This window comes from Hemitrygon akajei, chromosome 13 (assembly GCF_048418815.1).
Source record: "Hemitrygon akajei chromosome 13, sHemAka1.3, whole genome shotgun sequence".
Lineage (NCBI taxonomy): Eukaryota > Metazoa > Chordata > Chondrichthyes > Myliobatiformes > Dasyatidae > Hemitrygon > Hemitrygon akajei.
The window spans coordinates 32,029,966-32,048,192 of NC_133136.1; the positions used below are offsets into that span (position 1 = coordinate 32,029,966).

At 42.0% G+C, this 18,227-nt stretch overlaps 1 protein-coding gene across 1 annotated transcript in view; it reads right to left on the reverse strand.

Annotated features, from left to right (window-relative positions):
* stoml2 (stomatin (EPB72)-like 2) overlaps positions 1-17,799 on the reverse strand; it is a 46,830-nt gene extending 29,031 nt beyond the window's left edge. Inside the window, exon 1 of the mRNA XM_073064345.1 lies at positions 17,668-17,799. Within this exon, the coding sequence (XP_072920446.1) occupies positions 17,668-17,706 (39 nt within the window). The 5' untranslated portion in view covers positions 17,707-17,799. The remainder of the gene's footprint in view (positions 1-17,667) is intronic.
* Between the last annotated feature and the right edge of the window lie 428 nt (positions 17,800-18,227).

An 18,227-nucleotide genomic window follows, 5' to 3' on the forward strand; every position in this document is an offset into this window, starting at 1 on the left:
ATAGCATTGGAGAGAGATACGAACAGACAAGTTAGAAAAGCGTTTAATTGGAGTAAGGGGAATTATGAGGCTATCCGGCAGGAAATTGGAGGCTTAAACTGGAAACAGATGTTCTCTGTGAAAAATATGGAAGAAATGTGGCAAATATTCAGGGGATATTTGTGTAGAGTTCTGTATAGGTATGTTCCAATCAGACAGGGAAGTTATGGTAGGGTACAGGAACTGTGGTGATTTTGAGAATGTGACTAAACACATTGATGAAGGAAGAGCAGTAGATGTAGTGTACATGGATTTCAGCAAGGCATTTGATAAGGTATCCCTTGCAAGGCTTACTGAGAAAGTATGGAGGAATGGGATCCAAGGGGACATTGCTTTGTGGATCCTGAATTGGCTTGCCCACAGAATGCAAAGAGTGGTTGTAGACGGGTCATATTCTGCATGGAGGTTGGTCACCAGTGGGGTGCCTCAGGGATCAGTTCTAGGACCCTTACTCTTTGTGATTTTTATAAATGACCTGGATGAGGAAGTGGAGGGACGGGTTAGTAAGCTTGCTGATGACACAAAGGTTGGAGGTGTTGTGGATAGTCAGAGGTTACAGCCGGACATTGACAGGATGCAAAACTGGGCTGAGAAGTGGCAGATACAGTTATAGACAATAGATGCAGGAGTAGGCCATTTGGCCCTTCGAGCCAGCACCACCATTCAATGTGATCATGGCTGATCATCCACAATCAGTATCCTGTTCCTGCCTTCTCCCCATATCCCTTGACTCCGCTATCTTTAAGAGCTCTATCTAACTCTTTCTTGAAAGCATCCAGAGAATTGGCCTCAACTGCCTTCTAAGGCACAGCATTCCATAGATCCACAACCCTCTGGGTGAAAAAGTTTTTCCTGAAGTCCGTTCTAAATGGCCTACCCCTTATTCTTAAACTGTGGCCTTTGGATCTGGACTCCCCCAACATCGGGAACATGCTTCCTGCCTCTAGCATGTCCAATCCCTTAATAATCTTATATGCTTCAATCAGATCCCCTCTCATCCTTCTAAATTCCAGTGTATACAAGCCCAGTTGCTCCAATCTTTCAACATATGAGAGCCCCGCCATCCCGGGAATTAACCTCGTGACCCTACTCTGCACTCCCTCAATAGCAAGAAAGTCTCTCCTCAAATTTGGAGACCAATACTGAACACAATACTCCAGGTATGGTTTCACCAGGGCCCTGTACAACTGCAGAAGGACCTCTTTGCTCCTATATTCAACTCCCCTTGTTATGAAGGCCAACATGCCATTAGCTTTCTTCACTGCCTGCTGTTCAACCCATATAAGTGTGAAGTGGTTCATTTTGGTAGGTCAAATATGATAGCAGAATATAGTATTAATAGTAAGACTCTTGGCAGTGTGGAGGATCAGAGGGATCTTGGGGTCCGAGTCCATAGGACGCTCAAAGCAGCTGCGCAGGTTGACTCTGTGGTAAAGAAAGCATATGGTGTATTGGCCTTCATCAATCGTGGGACTGAGCCGAGGAGCCGAGAGGTAATGGTGCAGCTATATAGGACCCTGGTCAGTCCCCACGTGGAGTACTGTGCTCAGTTCTGGTTGCCTCACTACAGGAAGGATGTGGAAGCCATAGAAAGGGTGCAGAGGAGATCTACAAGGATGCTGCCTGGATTGGGGAGCATGTCTTACGAGAATAGGTTGCGTGAACTCGGCCTTTTCTCCTTGGTGCAAAGGAGGACGAAAGGTGACCTGATAGAGGTGCACAAGATGATGAGAGGTATTGATCGTGTGGATAGTCAGAGACTTTTTCCCCAGGGCTGAAATGGTTGCCACAAGAGGACACAGGTTTAAGGTGCTGAGGAGTAAGTAAAGAGGAGATATCAGGGGAAGTTTTTTTACTCGGAGAGTGGTAAGTGTGTGGAATGGGCTGCCGGCAATGGTGGTGCAGGCGGATACGATAGGGTCTTTTAAGAGACTTTTGGATAGGTACATGGAGCTCAGTAAAATAGAGGGATATGGGTAAAGCCTAATAATTTCTAAGGTTCGGACATGTTTGGCACAACTTTGGGGGCCGAAGGGCCTGTATTGTGCTGTAGATTTTCTGTGTTTCTATGAAAGGTTGGCATAATTTCCTCACCCTTTCGATGCAGCTTGTCCAAAGTTTTTAACATTTGTTTCGGATTTCTAGCATCTGCAGTTTTTGGACTCCAAGCTATACAAAAACTAAGTAAAAGTAAGCAGAGTAATACCCTATGAGTATTACTAATATAATCCATAAAATGGCTCTGCTCAAGACCATAGATTCTATCAGTTCCATTACAGTTCTCCCTACCATTGAGGACATTGTCAAAAGGTGGCATCCACTTATAATGAGTCTCACCAATTGGGACAAAGTCAAAGTACATTTATTATCAAAGTAAATATACAGAATACAACCCTGAGATTCGTCCTCCCACAGGCAGCCATGAAACAAAGAAACATCACAGAACCCATTAACAAAAAACATCAAAAACCTAACCTGTGAAAAAAGAACAAATTGTGCAAATAGCAAAAAGCAAGCGGATAACACACATAATATCAAACATCAAACCAGGAGTACAATAGCATTCAGTTAAGAAAGCCGAGGAAAACAAGTCTGGGAGGTGTGTTGTGCCAGGATTGGTTGAGGGACCAGAAGTTTTTAAAAAGATGAATTGAAATTAAATCTCACAGAGTTCATAAATTATTTAATTCCAAGTATCCCTTCTAGGAATCTCCCTACCCTTTTCTTTGGAGTTTTAAGTAAACACTGGAACCAATAGCCTGACTAGGGCCAAAACAGCACCTTATAAAGATCTGGTACAACTTCCTCATTCTTGTATTTTATGTCTCTGTGTATGAAGTTAAGAATCTCATTTGATTTTGCAAAATCCATTTTTCCAGGAAAATCCAAATTATATGTAGGATTTATTTTTGAGTGTCATATTTCTGAAATGTGCTGCCAAGTATGACAGTTCAGGACAAATTGATGGGATTTGAATAATGATGCAGTGGTTATCCCTTCTGAAGAAGTGAAGAGTTCTTCCGAAGAATGTTACCTTATAGGGAAAAGTTAACCATTCCCCATGACCCTGAGCATTTCAGTAAAATTATTTATGTTCTCAGGAATTAATATTGGTCTTGCATAATGCTGTACATTAGTTATGTAAAAGATATGTAGTACTGGGTGAAATAATATAAAACATCACTACATTAGAGATTCTTTGTCCCTTTGCATAGCATCACACGTGTGATGCTTCCTTGTTTGATACCTTGGTCCAAATGCTTTTGCATCTGAGCAATGGCCCAGTGAACGGTCCTTTTCTCATTACTACCATTAGGAAGGAGATACAACAGCTTGAAGACCCACACTCATTATGTTCCATGAACACTACCTCACTATTCCTCTATTTATTGTAACTTACAGTAGTTTGTTATGCCTACACAATACTGCTGCCACAAATTTTGCAACTAATGCCAGAGACAACAGAACTGATTCTAAAACTCAAGGATGTTGCCAGGACTTGAGCGACTAAGGAATAGGGAGAGGATGGACAGGCTGAGACGTTATCCCTTGGAACACCAGAAATCATGAACTAGAGGGCATAGGCATAAGGTGAGAAGGAAAAGATCAAATACGAAGAACTTTCTTTCCTTATACAAAGGTTGGTATATGTCTGGAATGAGCTGACAGAGGAAACAATTGAGGCAGGTACAACAATAACCTCCAACAGGTACATAGATTGGAAAAGTTTGGCAGATTGTGGGCTAAACACTGGCAAATGAGACCAGCTTGGATGGGACATCTTGGTCAACACGGACCAGCTGGTCCGAAGTACCTGTTTTTGTACGGTATAACTCTATGAACTGTTAAACAAAAAAAAAAATCATACTCACGGAAGCAATTTGGCCCAATCAATATACAGTAGTTGAGTTGATCAATTGAAAGGGTTTAAACACACAGATACTTTGCTTTCTCTTTTTAAATTTTCTTAAAATATTTATTTGTTCTATTTTAAATAGTCATGCTTTGTGCCTTCTTATAGTTTTGATGTTCCACATTTCTAAATGTGCAGTCTAAAACAAAGTTCCTCTGACTTCATTCCTGAAGTTATACCATCTTGTTAACAGCTAAGACGGCACCAGTGACATTCTGCGGGCTGTGGATAATACTTCTAAAAATGCCTCCTATCGAATTACCCTCACTGCAATCTGCAACATGTAATTACCCTTTAAGCAATGTGCTTTTAAATCAACTTAATGATCTACAGATTTCCTTATCTTCTGAAGGACTTGGCGAACCAATAAAGTACAGCACCTTTCAGGTTCATTACCATGGCCGAAAGCAAGGCAGGAGGGGCGAGTTCCCTCTACCCAGCATCTTGTTAGCAGAATGTGCAATCACTGTTGAACTAAATTAAGGACCTGGGGGCAAGATTGCTGCATTGCAGAGAAATGAGGGATTATTGTGTTTTTTGCATGAGGGAGACATGGTTTTCTCTGGCACACCAGATGCAGCAATCAAACAAGAAGACTTCTCAATCAACCGTATGGACCAAACTGCTGATCTGGAAAAACCAAAAGGTGGAGGTATGTGTTTTATTATAAACTATCAGAGGTGCTCCAATGAAGCGGTTTTGACAAACTCCCGACAATGAACACCTAACAATCAAATGCAATCCATTCTATTTACAAAGGGAGTTCTCCTCCATAATGCTGACTGCAGTTTCCATAACACCAGCAGCCAACCACAATCAAGCACTTGACATACTTGAGATGTTGTCTCTAAACACGAAACAGTCCATCCCAACCCATCTTATATCATATTTGGGTACTTCAACCAGGCTTGTTTGAAGAAAACCCTGCCCAAATACCATCAACATTTAACTTGTAATACCAGACTCATCTGTGAACCTGACTGAATACACCATGGTTATGATGGATTTTATTTAAACAGTTGTAGACGAGGGTGTCCCCACAAAATCATTCAGAGACTTCCCCAACTTGAAGCCCAGGATGAATTACGAAATCCGCAATCTGCTGAGGACCAGATCAGAGGCATTCAAGTCTGGTGACCAAAAAAGTTTCAAAAGATCCAAGTACAATCTCCAGAAAGCTAACTCATGAGCGAAGTGGCAATTCGATACTAAACCTGAATCAATAAAGGATACTTGACATTCGTAGCAGGGCTTGAGTACTATCACCCCTTATAAAGTTAAGAGACAGAGGCGACAGCATTGCTTTGGTTCTAGATAAGCTCAATGCCTTTTGTGCTGGAGGAAACATGGAGGAACCATAACAAACTCCTACAGCCCCCGATGTTCCTGTGACTTCAGTTTTTGAGGCCGACATACGAGCGCCTTCAGGAGGGTAAACCCACAAAAAGCAAAAACCCAGATGGCGTACCCAGCCAAGTATTAAAGACCTGTGCTGATCAACTGGCTGGACTGTGCACTGATTTCTTTAACCTTTCACTTGGCAGTCTGAGGTACCCACCTGCTTCAAGCACACCAGTGTCCAAGAAGCACTTGGTAACCTGCCTCAATGACCATCATCTAGTAGCACTTAAATCCACAATGATGGAGTATTTTGAGTGGTTGGTGATGAAACATTTCAACTCCTGTCTGAGAAGTGACTTGGATCCACTCCAATTTGCCTACCGGCACAACAGTTCCACAACAGATGCCTTTTCATTGGATTTTCACTCAACTCTGGAACATCTGGATAGCAAAGATGCTTACATCAGGATGCTCTTTATCAACTACAGCTCAGCATTCAATACCAGCATTCCCTCAAAACTAATCAATAAGCTCCAAGACCTTGGCCTCAATATCTCCTTGTGCAATTGGATCATCTATTACCTCACTTATAGACCACAGTCAATTTGGATTGGCAACAATATCTCCTCCACAATCTCCATCAGTATAGGTGCACCACAAGGCTGTGTGCTTAGCCCCTGCTTTACTTGCTTTACACTTATGACTGTGTGGCTAATCACAGCTCCAATGCTGTATTCAAGATACCACCGTCACAGGCTGAATCAAAGATGGTAATGGATAAGCATACAGGAGAGAGATTGAAAATCTGGCTGAGTGGTGCCATAACAGCAACTTCTTACTCAATATCAGGAAGACCAAGGAGCTGATTATTGACCTCAGGAGAAGAAACCCAGAAGCCCATAAGCCATTTCTCATCAGAGGATCAACAGTGATATTATTTTGGAGGACCTGTCCTGGGCCCAGCACATAAGTGCAATTACAAAGAAAGCATGGCAGCACCTCTACTTTCTTAGGAGTTTGCAGAGATTCAGCGTAACACCTAAAACTTTGACAAACTTTGATAGATGCGTGGTGAAGAGTATAGTGACTGGCTGCATTACAGCCTGGTATGGAAACACCAATGCCCTTGAACAGAAAATTCTACAAAATGCAGTGAACATAGCCCAGTCCATTGCAGGTAAGACCCTCCTCACCATCGAACACATCTACGATAAACATTGTCACAGGAAAGCAGCATCCATCATCAGAGACTCCCACCTTTCTTCTCGCTGCTGCCATCAGGAAGAAGGTACAAGAGCCTCAGGACACACACCACCTGGTTCAGGTACAGTTATTACCACTCAGCCATCGGGCTTTTGAACCAAAGGAGATAACTTCACTCGACTTCAGTTGCCCCATCATTGAAATATTCCCACAACCTACAGACTCACTTTCAAGGACTTTTCATCTCGTTCTCAACATTTATTGCTTATTTATTTATTGCTGTTTCTTTCTTCTTGTATTTGCACAGCATTTGCACACTGGTTGAACACCCAAGTTAGTGCAGTCTTTCATTGATTCTGTTATGGTTATTAGTCTATAGATTTACTGAGTATGACCGCAAGAAAATGAATCTCAGGGATTGTATATGATGACATATGTGTACTTGGATAAAAATTTATTTTGAACTTTGAACTCTAGGAAATACTCCCCCCCCCCCCCACCCCCAACACCTCATCAAAAAGGATGAACATTCTAAGCAATTTTTTCAATCTTTTTTGTGTTATTTCTGGTTTCTCCATGTTCTGCTGGTAAATGAAGTTTCCAAAATCAAGTATTTCAGTTAATCCCATCTGCAACCTCCCAATGGCTCTCGGACTTTAGCCTTAAATAAGTTGCCTGTAACAAAAATGTACTTTTACTTCCTGCTGAAACGTTCCATTTAGTACTGCTATAAATATCATGTAAGTTGTTAACACTAAAAAAAGACTTTTTCCATCCCAAAAGATTTCAGACAGAACTCCAGAAATGTGCTTATCTTTTGGCTTACAATCCCATTACGCAATTACAAGCATTTTTGCAACAAAGGTTGGATTTTTATTTGACAGTGATGAAATGTCTATTGACAATAATGAGATCTCAGCTGTTATATCGGTACTGATGCAGAGGTGACCCCAATGTCATACTGGAACAGATCAAACAACAATGCACCACTCAGCTAATGACTATGATTGACAATGGTGTCTGAGAACCAAGAAGGGAAGAGAATCACTGAATAGCTGAAGTCCTAGAGGCAGACATCTCAATGACACAAAGGACTGGTTTCTCTAAAAGTATTCTGCCAGACAGCATAAAAGCAGAGCTGAATTCTGAACATTTGATCCATTTTGTCTAGCTGTTTTGTTAAAAACAGCAAATGGTTTATATTTTGTCTATAAATATGGGAAGACTGCACTGAACCAGACATACCACCCAGAAATTCTGCTTGTGCCCCCATTGAGGTGGACTTACTTTTAATGGATACGGTGGGCGTCAAACAGCAGCCCTCAAATCAGGCATCAGATCCAACCTGCAAAAGGATCATTGGAAGTATTGTACAGACTTCAAAGGTGAAGGCATGGCTTGGGCTTCTGCCACAGCTGTTACTGAGCTTTGCAGTTTTTAATAAGTGCCTGAGACTTGAGTAACTAATTAGTCATTTGTTTCAAAAAGCTTAACCAAAATCACGCTAAACCAAACTAATTTTTTTTAAAACTCCACTTTGGCTCCAAATTAGCAACCTGAGAATTCCTAACGAAATCTGTGGTGTTTTACATCCTGATAAGAAATGATTCACCCAGAGATATGCTGGAGAATTCTGCCATGACTGGGCCCCCCCATGATGGGAGTAGGGAAAGGGATAGGGAAGAGGGGTAACCAGCAATAGGCCGAATAACCGATTCAACCTTCTAAATCTGTTCGTTTGCTCCAGACTCTATTCATTTTGAACATGGTGAAACTGGTGGTTCCAACAAAATTTTACTCAGCGAGGATTTCACAATAAATTATTTACTAGTCATTCCTCTGTCACGGGTAAATAAAGCCACATTCTAGGTTACATTGGCAAAGGTGAGCTGTTTGAAAAAAATTGCAGTGTACTATATCAGCATTACATTAAGAAGCATACAGAGCAAGAGTTCCTTATTAATAGTGCTTGGAGAGATACAGTGGATTCTGTAATTGGGATCAGTATATTTTGGCCCAATAAAGCAGCTGCTCCAATTAACTGAAGTTTCATTGAAATAGTTAAAAAGCTATATAAAAAAAAGACAAACTACTGTTTAATGGAGTAACAAATTATGTATTTAAATGAAATACAGAACACATTAGAATATTACCAATACATTTAGAGTACTATAAAACTGTAATAGTTCCTAACAGTATTGGCAAAGGAATTCATCCAGTGGATGCTGCCGTGTTTTTGATTGACTGTAAAGAAACAAAGTCAGCATAAACACCCAGAGCAGATAATGGACTGCCTTCATACAATGCTTTCGATGACGGCATCCTCCAAAACTTCATTTCATTGTAACATTCAAGAATATTGTCAATACCTTTAAATTATTTGTAGTTCATAACTTGCTGAAATAGTGAAACCATTTCTTTTTCACTCCAGACCATTTCTGGCATCTCCAAGGCTGAATGCTTGAAGCCACAGTGAGCAGAACAGTTCTTAATTGTCTTACTGCTTATTGTTTGCCAATTACTATTGACAAAAAATACTTATATTTGAACAAAAAGTAGTGGATAAGGCCCAGTACATCACAAGTAAAGCCCTCCTCACCACTGAGCACATCTACACGGAGCACTGTAGAAGGAAAGCAACATCCATCGTCAGAGACCCCCGCCACCCAGGTCATGTTCTCTTCTCACTGCTGCTATCAAGGAGGAGGTTGGGGAGCCTCAGGACTCACACCGACAGGTTCAGGAACACTTATTATCCCTTAACTATCAGGCTCCTGAACCAAAGGGGATAACTTCACTCACATCATCACTGAGATGTTCCCACAACCTATTGACTCACTTTCAAGGATTCTTCATCTCATGTTCTCAATAGTTATTGCTTATTTATTTATTTTTTATTATTATTTATCTTTTCTTTCTTCTTCAATTTGAAGTTTGTTTTCTTTTGCACACTGGTTGTCTGGCTCGTTGGTGTGGTCTTTCATTGATTCCATTATGATTTATTGAGTATGCCCACAAGAAAATGAATCCCAGGGTTGTATTTTGTGACATATATGTACATTGATAATAAATTTACACAAACGCATGCAACTGACGCTATTTAAAAACTGTTCATTCTAAGCTCAGTGCGGTGTCTAACAGACACACAAGTGCACACAACTGACACTAGCTAGAAACTGTTCTGCAAGAGCCTCCTGTCCCAATTAAGCAGCATAGTGTCACAAATAAACAAAGGGAAACCTGGCTATTTTCTCAATTAGTTTTTATTCTTTAAGAGTTGTCCCAAATAAGTGGCTGCCCCAATTAAGCAATGGCCAATTAACCAGAATATTTACCTCTTAGAATGCATATGGATTTTATTTAAAAAGGAACAAATGTCAATGAGCTTGACTTTTATTTTAGTACCTCAGTTTCATTAACTTGCTTCACTGTGCTGGAAAATCCCTGGTCACTGTTCAACAGCAGGAGATATCTGAAGAGCTTTCACTTCCAAATGAGATTACATTCACAAAACAGAGACTCAGACTCCAAAGTTAGATTTTTTTAAAAAAGCTGCCAAATTAAAAACAGAGAAGTACAAGGGGAAAACTTCAAGATGAAAATCAGAGAAAAAGTAATTAGATAATATTTTGCTTATGATCATTTGGGACCCAATTTTGTGTGGCTAGTATATTGAGAACATTAAATTGCACTAGTTAAAGGAAATGTTTTCAAACATAGCACATGCAAACATTTCCTGTGAATTAAAATAAAATTAATTATCCATATCTGTCCCTTTTCACTGATTTCTTGGCTCAATTTCAACATCCGGAGAAGCAGCAAGGGAAATATTTAGATACAGCAAAACATTCAATTCATATCGAAAAGCTACATCCATGACATCTCTGATTCACAGCTACTCAGAGAAGTGAAGAATCTACATAAAGTGTGACTAATGCTATGATACTAGAGAAAGTACGTACAGCAGCTAGTTCTGTTACGGGAGCCCTGAGTGTTGCCATTATTTTTTCAAATATACCTACTGTTACAGTGATCAACACTAAAGTTAGAAATGGTAATTACTTTAGAGGAGCAATGGTACTATTAGTAAATGCACGAGAACAGAAAAATATACCGCCCCTTAGTTTAAAAAACATCGACTAAGCATTACTCTTTTAAATCTGTTTACTTAAAACTCTTATATAATCATTTATTTAACTTGCCACACATATAACACCTTATTAATGCTTGAATTAATTTTACCAAACTATTTCTTAAATAGACATTATCATAAACTTTTTATAACCTCTATACAGAGCATCCCAGGGTAACTAACAGGCACTATTTTTAGACACCCATTAGTCGATTTTGTTCTCGAGTCAGAAAATACACCAAGACTGATATGGTAAAATACTGTAATAAATAGCATCAGAAGTGCAAAAGATTGATAAGAATGAACAATTACTAAAAGTAGAGAGAGGAAACTAGTTCTGCTCTTTGTAGGATTTCTGAATGTAGTAACATTATGGGGGCTGGTTCATATGTTGGGAAATCGATAGGTTGCATGCTCGTAACCCAGGAACAGACTATCCAGAGCATTCACTGGTTTTCTTTCGTCAATACATTCACCTTCCCAGAAATGTTTAAATGTCAGAAATTATTTGCCTTTTATAAAGCTGTATTGATTATAGTATTCATCATACCCATGAATAAATTTAGGCTGATTGTAATTTTAAATTACAGTACCTGGCTTATTCCTGTGAACCCTTTGAAAAGGGCACACTGCTACTAATCCTCCAATATTCTGGTATTCAGTGCCTCATGTCTTTCTCACTCTAGAGCTGCATGACCATTTCTGCTAGTATTAGCTTCATACTCTTAGCTTCCATGATTTATGTACAAATGCTCATTCCCATTATTGCACTTTTCCATGAAAATTGAGACAGAAAGGGACAAAAGAAAGCTAGAAGACAAAAAAAACTGAAGTCAATGACTTCTGGAATGAGAGAATGGAATGAGGGAAGAACTCAAGAGTTAATTATTGTCTGGAGACAAATTGCGTACGTCAACATTTCTGTTTGAGAACTGCCTCGGCACTGACTGGGAAGCGGGAAGATATGGCAGTATATAGCGGGGTGGGATGGAGATTGGTGGGTGATAGGTGGAGAGGGGACGATAGGCAGAAGGCACCAGGCAGGAAAGGAGTGGATGGAAGACATAAATAAAGATGAACATGGATGGGTGAATATTGTAGGGACTACCTGAAATGTGCATACCTTTAGAATGTAAGCTACCCAATATAAACTGTTGTTCTTCTAGTTTGTGTTTAGCCTCTCCATAGCAATGGACAAGACAGAGGATAAACAGTTTGTTGTTGGATGTAGGAGTGCAGAGGAGAGCTAAAACAACGTACAACTGGAAGCCTGAGATGGCCAGTGCAGACCAAGCACAGGTTGGCCAATCAGTCTTCAGCATGGAACCCAACATACAGATTGGAAGAGGTGCAGGAGAATCTGGAGGGACTGTTTAGGTCCCTGGATGGTGCTGAAAGAGAAGGGACAGATGTTACAATTTCTGCAGTTGTAGGGGGAAGTACAGGGGAACAGGGAGAAGTGGATGGGGAAGAAGGAGCAGACCAGTCCTGAAGAGAGCGATCCCTGCAAAAAGCAGAAATGAGGAGGGGGTAAGAGGGGAAGGTATGATTCATGGTAGGATCACTTGGAGCAGGCAGAAAAGACAGAAGATGATGTGTTGCAATGGGAGATCACAGAGGTGAAAGCAACAACCAGTGAATTCTGTGGCTGTTCTGTCTGGCAGCGATCGCAGATATTTGGGAAACGGAGCAAATGTGTGTGAGGGCTCTATCAACCATGGCAAAGGAGAAGCAACATTTCTGGAAGAAGGAAGACACTACAGATACCCTAGAGTAGGTGGCCTCACATGCAGCAAAAGAGAAGAAATTGAGAAAATATGGATAGCTTCTCTATAGAAAGCAGGGTGGGGGTGATAAACAGTATATTTGAAATAGCTGCGAGTCAGTGGGATGTCATCTGCTTCAAGTCGTGAACTGGTCCATACTCAAGGACTCAGCAGCTAACCTAAATAAATACACTTCTGCAGCTACAGACTTCATTCGTAAGCATGTGAAAGACTGGGTACCAAAGAATTTAATCCAGGTATTCCCCAACCAGACATCATGGATGAACCAAGAAAGCCACTCCTTATTGTCCAGGTCTGAGCCATTCAAATCAGGTCACCCCGACCTGAACAGAAAATCTAGATATGACCTTTGTAAAGCTATCAGGTAAGCCAAGCAACAATACCAGAGCAGCTTTCAGTGGCGGCAAAGCTTGCATGCTGTAGCAGACTACAAAACAGAGTGAGGCCATCTTCCTGGCAACACCACCTGCCTTCCTGCTTGATGTATTCCAAGCATTTTTCAAACAGAAGATCAGCCCATCCTGACCTCCAATGCACCTATGCTCACAGTCACCATTGCAGATGGCAGATCAGCCTTCCCGAGAGTGAGCATGAGGAAACTTTCTGGCCATGTCCTCAGATCCTGCATGGATCGGCTTTTGGATTAACTTGGAGACATCTTTTAAGCTCTCCAAATTCCAAACTGGGGTCCCACCTGCTTTAAGAACCCATTTTCATCCTGGTGCCAAAGGGGGAAAAAAAAAGTAACATGCCTTAATGACTGTTGACCGTCAAGAAGTACTCAAGAAGCTGGCTCTACACTCAGCTCTGGAACATCTGGATAACAAAGATTCCTGTTTATTGACTATAGCCCCACCTTCAAAACAGTAATTCCTAACAAACTTATTTCCAAACTCCTAGCCCGAGAACTCAGCATCCCCATCCACATCTGGATCCTTCAGTAACTGACCAATTAACTGTATTCAGTCAGGATAAGCAACAACAACCTTGCCACAATTACCCTTAACACTGGTGCCCCACTAGGCTGCATCCTTCAACCCTTACATTACTTCTTATAGAGTCACAGCTATCTTCCAGATTCTGCTCTCACTTATAAGTTTGCAGATGACACGTTACTGGACCACATCCCAAATAACAAGACAGCATACAGGAAGGAGCTGGAAAGCCCAGTGGCATGGTGTCAAGACAAACAACCTGTTCCTCACAGTCAGCAATGTCACTGAAGCACTGAGATGAGAAAATCTGCAGATGCTGGAAATCCAAACAACACACACAAGATGCTGGAGGAACTCAAAATGTTGTTGAAGATCGATTTCTTGAACTTCCAGTAATTGACCCCCCCCCCCCCCCACCACCTTCACATTTCCCTCTCTCACCTTATCTCCTTACGGGCCCATCACCTCCCTCTGGTGCTCCTCCCCCTTCCCTTTTTTTCCATGTCTTCTACACTCTGTCAGATTCCCCCTTCTCCAGCCCTTTAACTCTTTTACCAATCAACTTCCCAGCTCTTTACTTCACCCTTCCCCCTCTCCCGGTTTCACCTATCACCTGCCACATTGTATTTCTTCCTCCCCTTCCCCCCACTGTCTTGCTCTAACTTCGCCTCCTCTTCCAGTCCTGATGAAGGGCCGTGGCCGGAAACGTCGACTGTTTAATCTTTTCCATTGATGCTTGGCCTGCCAAGTTCCTCCAGCATTTTGGGTGTGTTGCTCAACTTATCAGACCTCAAGATCCAGGATATTTGGAATACATCAAGCAGGGAGGTAGGTGGTGTTGCCAGGAAGATGGCCTCACTTTGTTTTGTTACAGCACGCAAGCCTTACCACCACTGACAGTTGGTCTGGTATTGTTGCTCGGCTTACCCGATAGCATCTCCAATTCAATTGTCAAGGTGGAGACAGCTGAGCTTCAAGTTCCTGGCTGTAAATACAACCAACTTATCCTGTTCCAGACAAATGGACACATTGGCCAACACACCACACAGTGCTTATACCTCTGAAGGCAGCTAAGGAAATTCAGCATGCCTCCCAATAACCCTCACCAATTTTATTGATGCACCCCGGATAGCACCCTACCTGGATGCATCACAGCTTGCAGGCAGCTGCTTTACTAAAGAAATTGCAGAGTTGCAAACCCAGCCGGGCCTATCATGCAAAGCAGCCTTCCCTCTGTTCCCTGCTGCTTTGGGAAAGCAGCCAATCTCATCAAGGACACCTTCCAACCCAGTCGTTATCTGTTCTCCTCTCTTCCACTGGACAGAAGATACAAAAACCTGAGAACATGTACCACCAGTCTCAAAGACAGCCTCTATCCCATTGCTATAAAACTTTTTAAGTTCAAAGTAAGTTTATTATCAAAGTACATGCATGTCTCCATATATATATCTGAGGTTTGTTTCTTGCAGGCATATTCAAAAAATCCAATAACTATATTAAAATCACTGAACAACCGCACCCTACAGGATGGGCAAACAATCAATGTGCAAAAGACAACAAACTGCAAATACAAAAGAAAAAAAAAAGCAATAAATATTGAGAACATGAGATGAAGAGTTCTTGAAAGTGAGTCTGTAAGTTGTGGGAATGGTTCAGGGATGGAGCAAGTGAAGTTGAGCGAACTTATCCCCACTGGTTCAAGAACCCGATAGTTGATGACTTCCTGAACCTGGTTGTGTGAGTCCTGAGGCTCCTGCACCTTCTTCCTGATGGCAACAGCGAAAAGAAAGCATCGCCAGGGCAGTGGGGGTTCTTGATGATGGAAGCGGCTTTCCTGCGACAGCATTCCGTGCAACTGTGCTCAATGGTGGGGAGGACTGGGTCTTATTCACTACTTTCTGTAGGATTTTCCATTCAAGGGCATTGTGTTTCCATACCTGCTGTGTGGTAGTCAATATAATCTGCACTGCACATCTACAGAAGTTTGTCAAAGTTTTAGATGTCATGCCGAATCGTCACAAACTTGTAAGGAATGAGGGGTACTGCCGTGCTTTCCTCATAATTGTACTTATGTGCTGAGCTCAGGACTGATCCTCTGACAGGATAACACCAAGAAATTTAAAGTTGCTGATCCCCTCCACCTCTGATCTCCTGATGAGGACTGGATCATGGACCTCTGGTTCTATCCTCCTGGTCAACAATCAACTCCTTAGTCTTCGTGACATTGAGTGAGAGGTTGTTACTGTGGCACCACTAAGCCAATATCCCTCCAAAATGCTGATTCATCACCACCTTTGATTCAGCCAACGATAGAGGTGTCATCAGCATTGGAACTGTGCTAGCCTCATAGTTATAAGTATAAAGCAAGTAGAGCTGTAAAGTCACCTCGCAATGGATAGTTCCATCTTAGCATGACTACGGTGTAAATGGGCTACTGCATCTGTCCCAGGTTGAGATACAAGTCCAGATCTCCATGAGCTTTATATACTGCATCAGTATTTGAAGGGTACCTGTCTGGTTCTCAATACAATTTGTCTCCTCCTTCTAACTCTTGCCTTCAAGATGGCTTCTCTTAGTATCTTGGATCTTGAGTGTCACTGTCTCACTTTGTCTCCTGTCAATGGGATGAGTTAGATGCATTACTGCACCCAGATTTCCAAAGCTTGAGTTCAGAGGAAGCGCCCACATTCCAGATTCCCTCAAAATAAAGTCCCCTGGGGTCTTTCCTCTCCTGGCAGGGCTTTGCTGAAATATAGTTTCTTTCTGTTCTTTCACTTCCATGTCATGACTTCTTCTGGTGGTGGTGGCTTCACTTCCTTATTTTGTTAGTAGTTGAGAGCAGCTGTGGATGTCTGCCTGACTTGTCATTCCTCTTAAGAGTTGACAAGAGCTGCTGGTAGTTTTTTGAAACCTTTAGGAGACGGAGACAGACAGACACACATACACACAGTTTATTTCTTTTCACCATTTGCCAGTCTCCTGCCTCCTCCTCTTCCATTGACCAAATTGGTTTGGCAGAGGTTGGGAGACGTCAACAAGCACTTCATAGCTTGCTACAGTCAGATTTTTGATCCTTTCCTCCTCATATTCCTGAGTGGTGCCTCAATGGCAGGAGGAGAGGTGTGACCATTAGCAGAAGAATGGTAGCCAGTTCCCTCCATTATAACCAGAAGACTGCGTGGGGCAAATTCTGTGGAAGTAGCTTGCTTCTTATTGCATACTGGTTGGAACACTTGGCCTCCTTGTAAATCTTTGGTGTCACAGCCTTCCTGTTTACAGATTCTGCAGATGATGGCAAATCACATATCTAAGTTTGCCCTAGGTGTAGTACATGTCTTTCCCTGGATATGGAACTGGACTACAGGCAAATGGTGAATTCTTTTCAGTCCATTTTATGTGTCACCTTGATCTGTCACATCCTCGTTACATATCTTGAAGAGATTGTTAAATTTGATGCAGTTCCCTGCTTCAGTGTTTCCTAGCAAAGAAAAATAGATGACCAATAACCACATGTTAGGACTGCAAGTGTAAAGTTGCAGTCCAATCCTTTAGTGCCAGCTGAGGATATAAAACCCCTGCCTTCAGAACCAAATGTTGCTGTCATCTTGACAACTTTGGTCTGCATCTAAAAGATTTCTTTCTTCTGTGTACCCTTCCATTCTTTGCAATTTAAAACATGCTTAGTTTCACACTTTCCCAATTCTAATGATGGTGCTTGACCTGAAACATTCATTGTTACAGAGAACTGGTACTCTTTGATCTGCTAAATGTTTCCAGGATCTTCCTTCTATGCTTCAGATATTACATAAAGCTGCTGAATTAGCGACTGAAATTGCCTTTGGTTAATGGGGTAGGGATATATTTGTTAAAAAGCAATAATTAACTGACTCCCCTTCAAAGCAACCCTTAGTAAACCCTTACATCAACCTAGACAAGGCCAAGGTTTACACTTCAACAAATACATAACTTCAAATTACAGTGAAGGAAGGATGCAAGAGCACAGAGGGGTGATAGGAGTTGGGAAGGAAGGAGAGTGGGGATGGCAGAGGTGCTGGGATGAGGGCAAGGAAAGGATGAGGGTGGGGTGAAGGAGTGGGGTGTTAGGGGAGATGGTTAAGGTAGGTGGGATGAGGTAGGGGCTGTGAGTGTGAGTGTGGGATGTGGTTCAGAGGGACAGAGAAGAATTGAAAGTAGCACAGGGGTGGGGGAGGGGATGGGTGAAGAAGCGCGGCCATGTGAAGGGTGCTCGGTGGCTGGATTTCGCTGCCCGAAGTCGAGTTATCTACGTCGCTGCCCGGGCCGTGTTGCCCTGGTTACCTGGAACAAGGTCCGTCCCCGGATCAGCGAGCGCAACATCCCAGCACGGTCGTGGATGTAGCAGATGGGCGGACAGTAAAAGCGGAACTCCGACGGAACGGGCAACAAACTATTTACTCCGACAGGCAACGAAGAGCCAGTGCCTAGGGTTCCGGCAGCTAACAGAGCGTCCTTTCCCGTCTGCCTGAGAGAAATCAAACTCTCTACCCACAGAAACACTGCCAATAATTGTAAACATGCCCATTTTTTAACCACATCGTTGTAGATGTTTTTTGGGGGATTTTATCTCCCGGATCCCCCTGCGAGGATTTCTGCTGAATAAGAATTTGGGCCATTTGTAAGAATCGGTATGATATAGTCTCCTCGTAGAGAAATAGGCGTTAAGTGGATGGTACATATGAATGATTTATAAAACGTTCAGTAATACGCCGAACCAAAGGTAAACCTCTCAAGCAAATCAAAGAAAATTTTTTAAAAAAAGTTTCCACGGTGCTAACTGACAGAAAAGCACAGGAACAAATTCTTTGGAACCCGATATCTCTGCTAACCATAATGTCAAC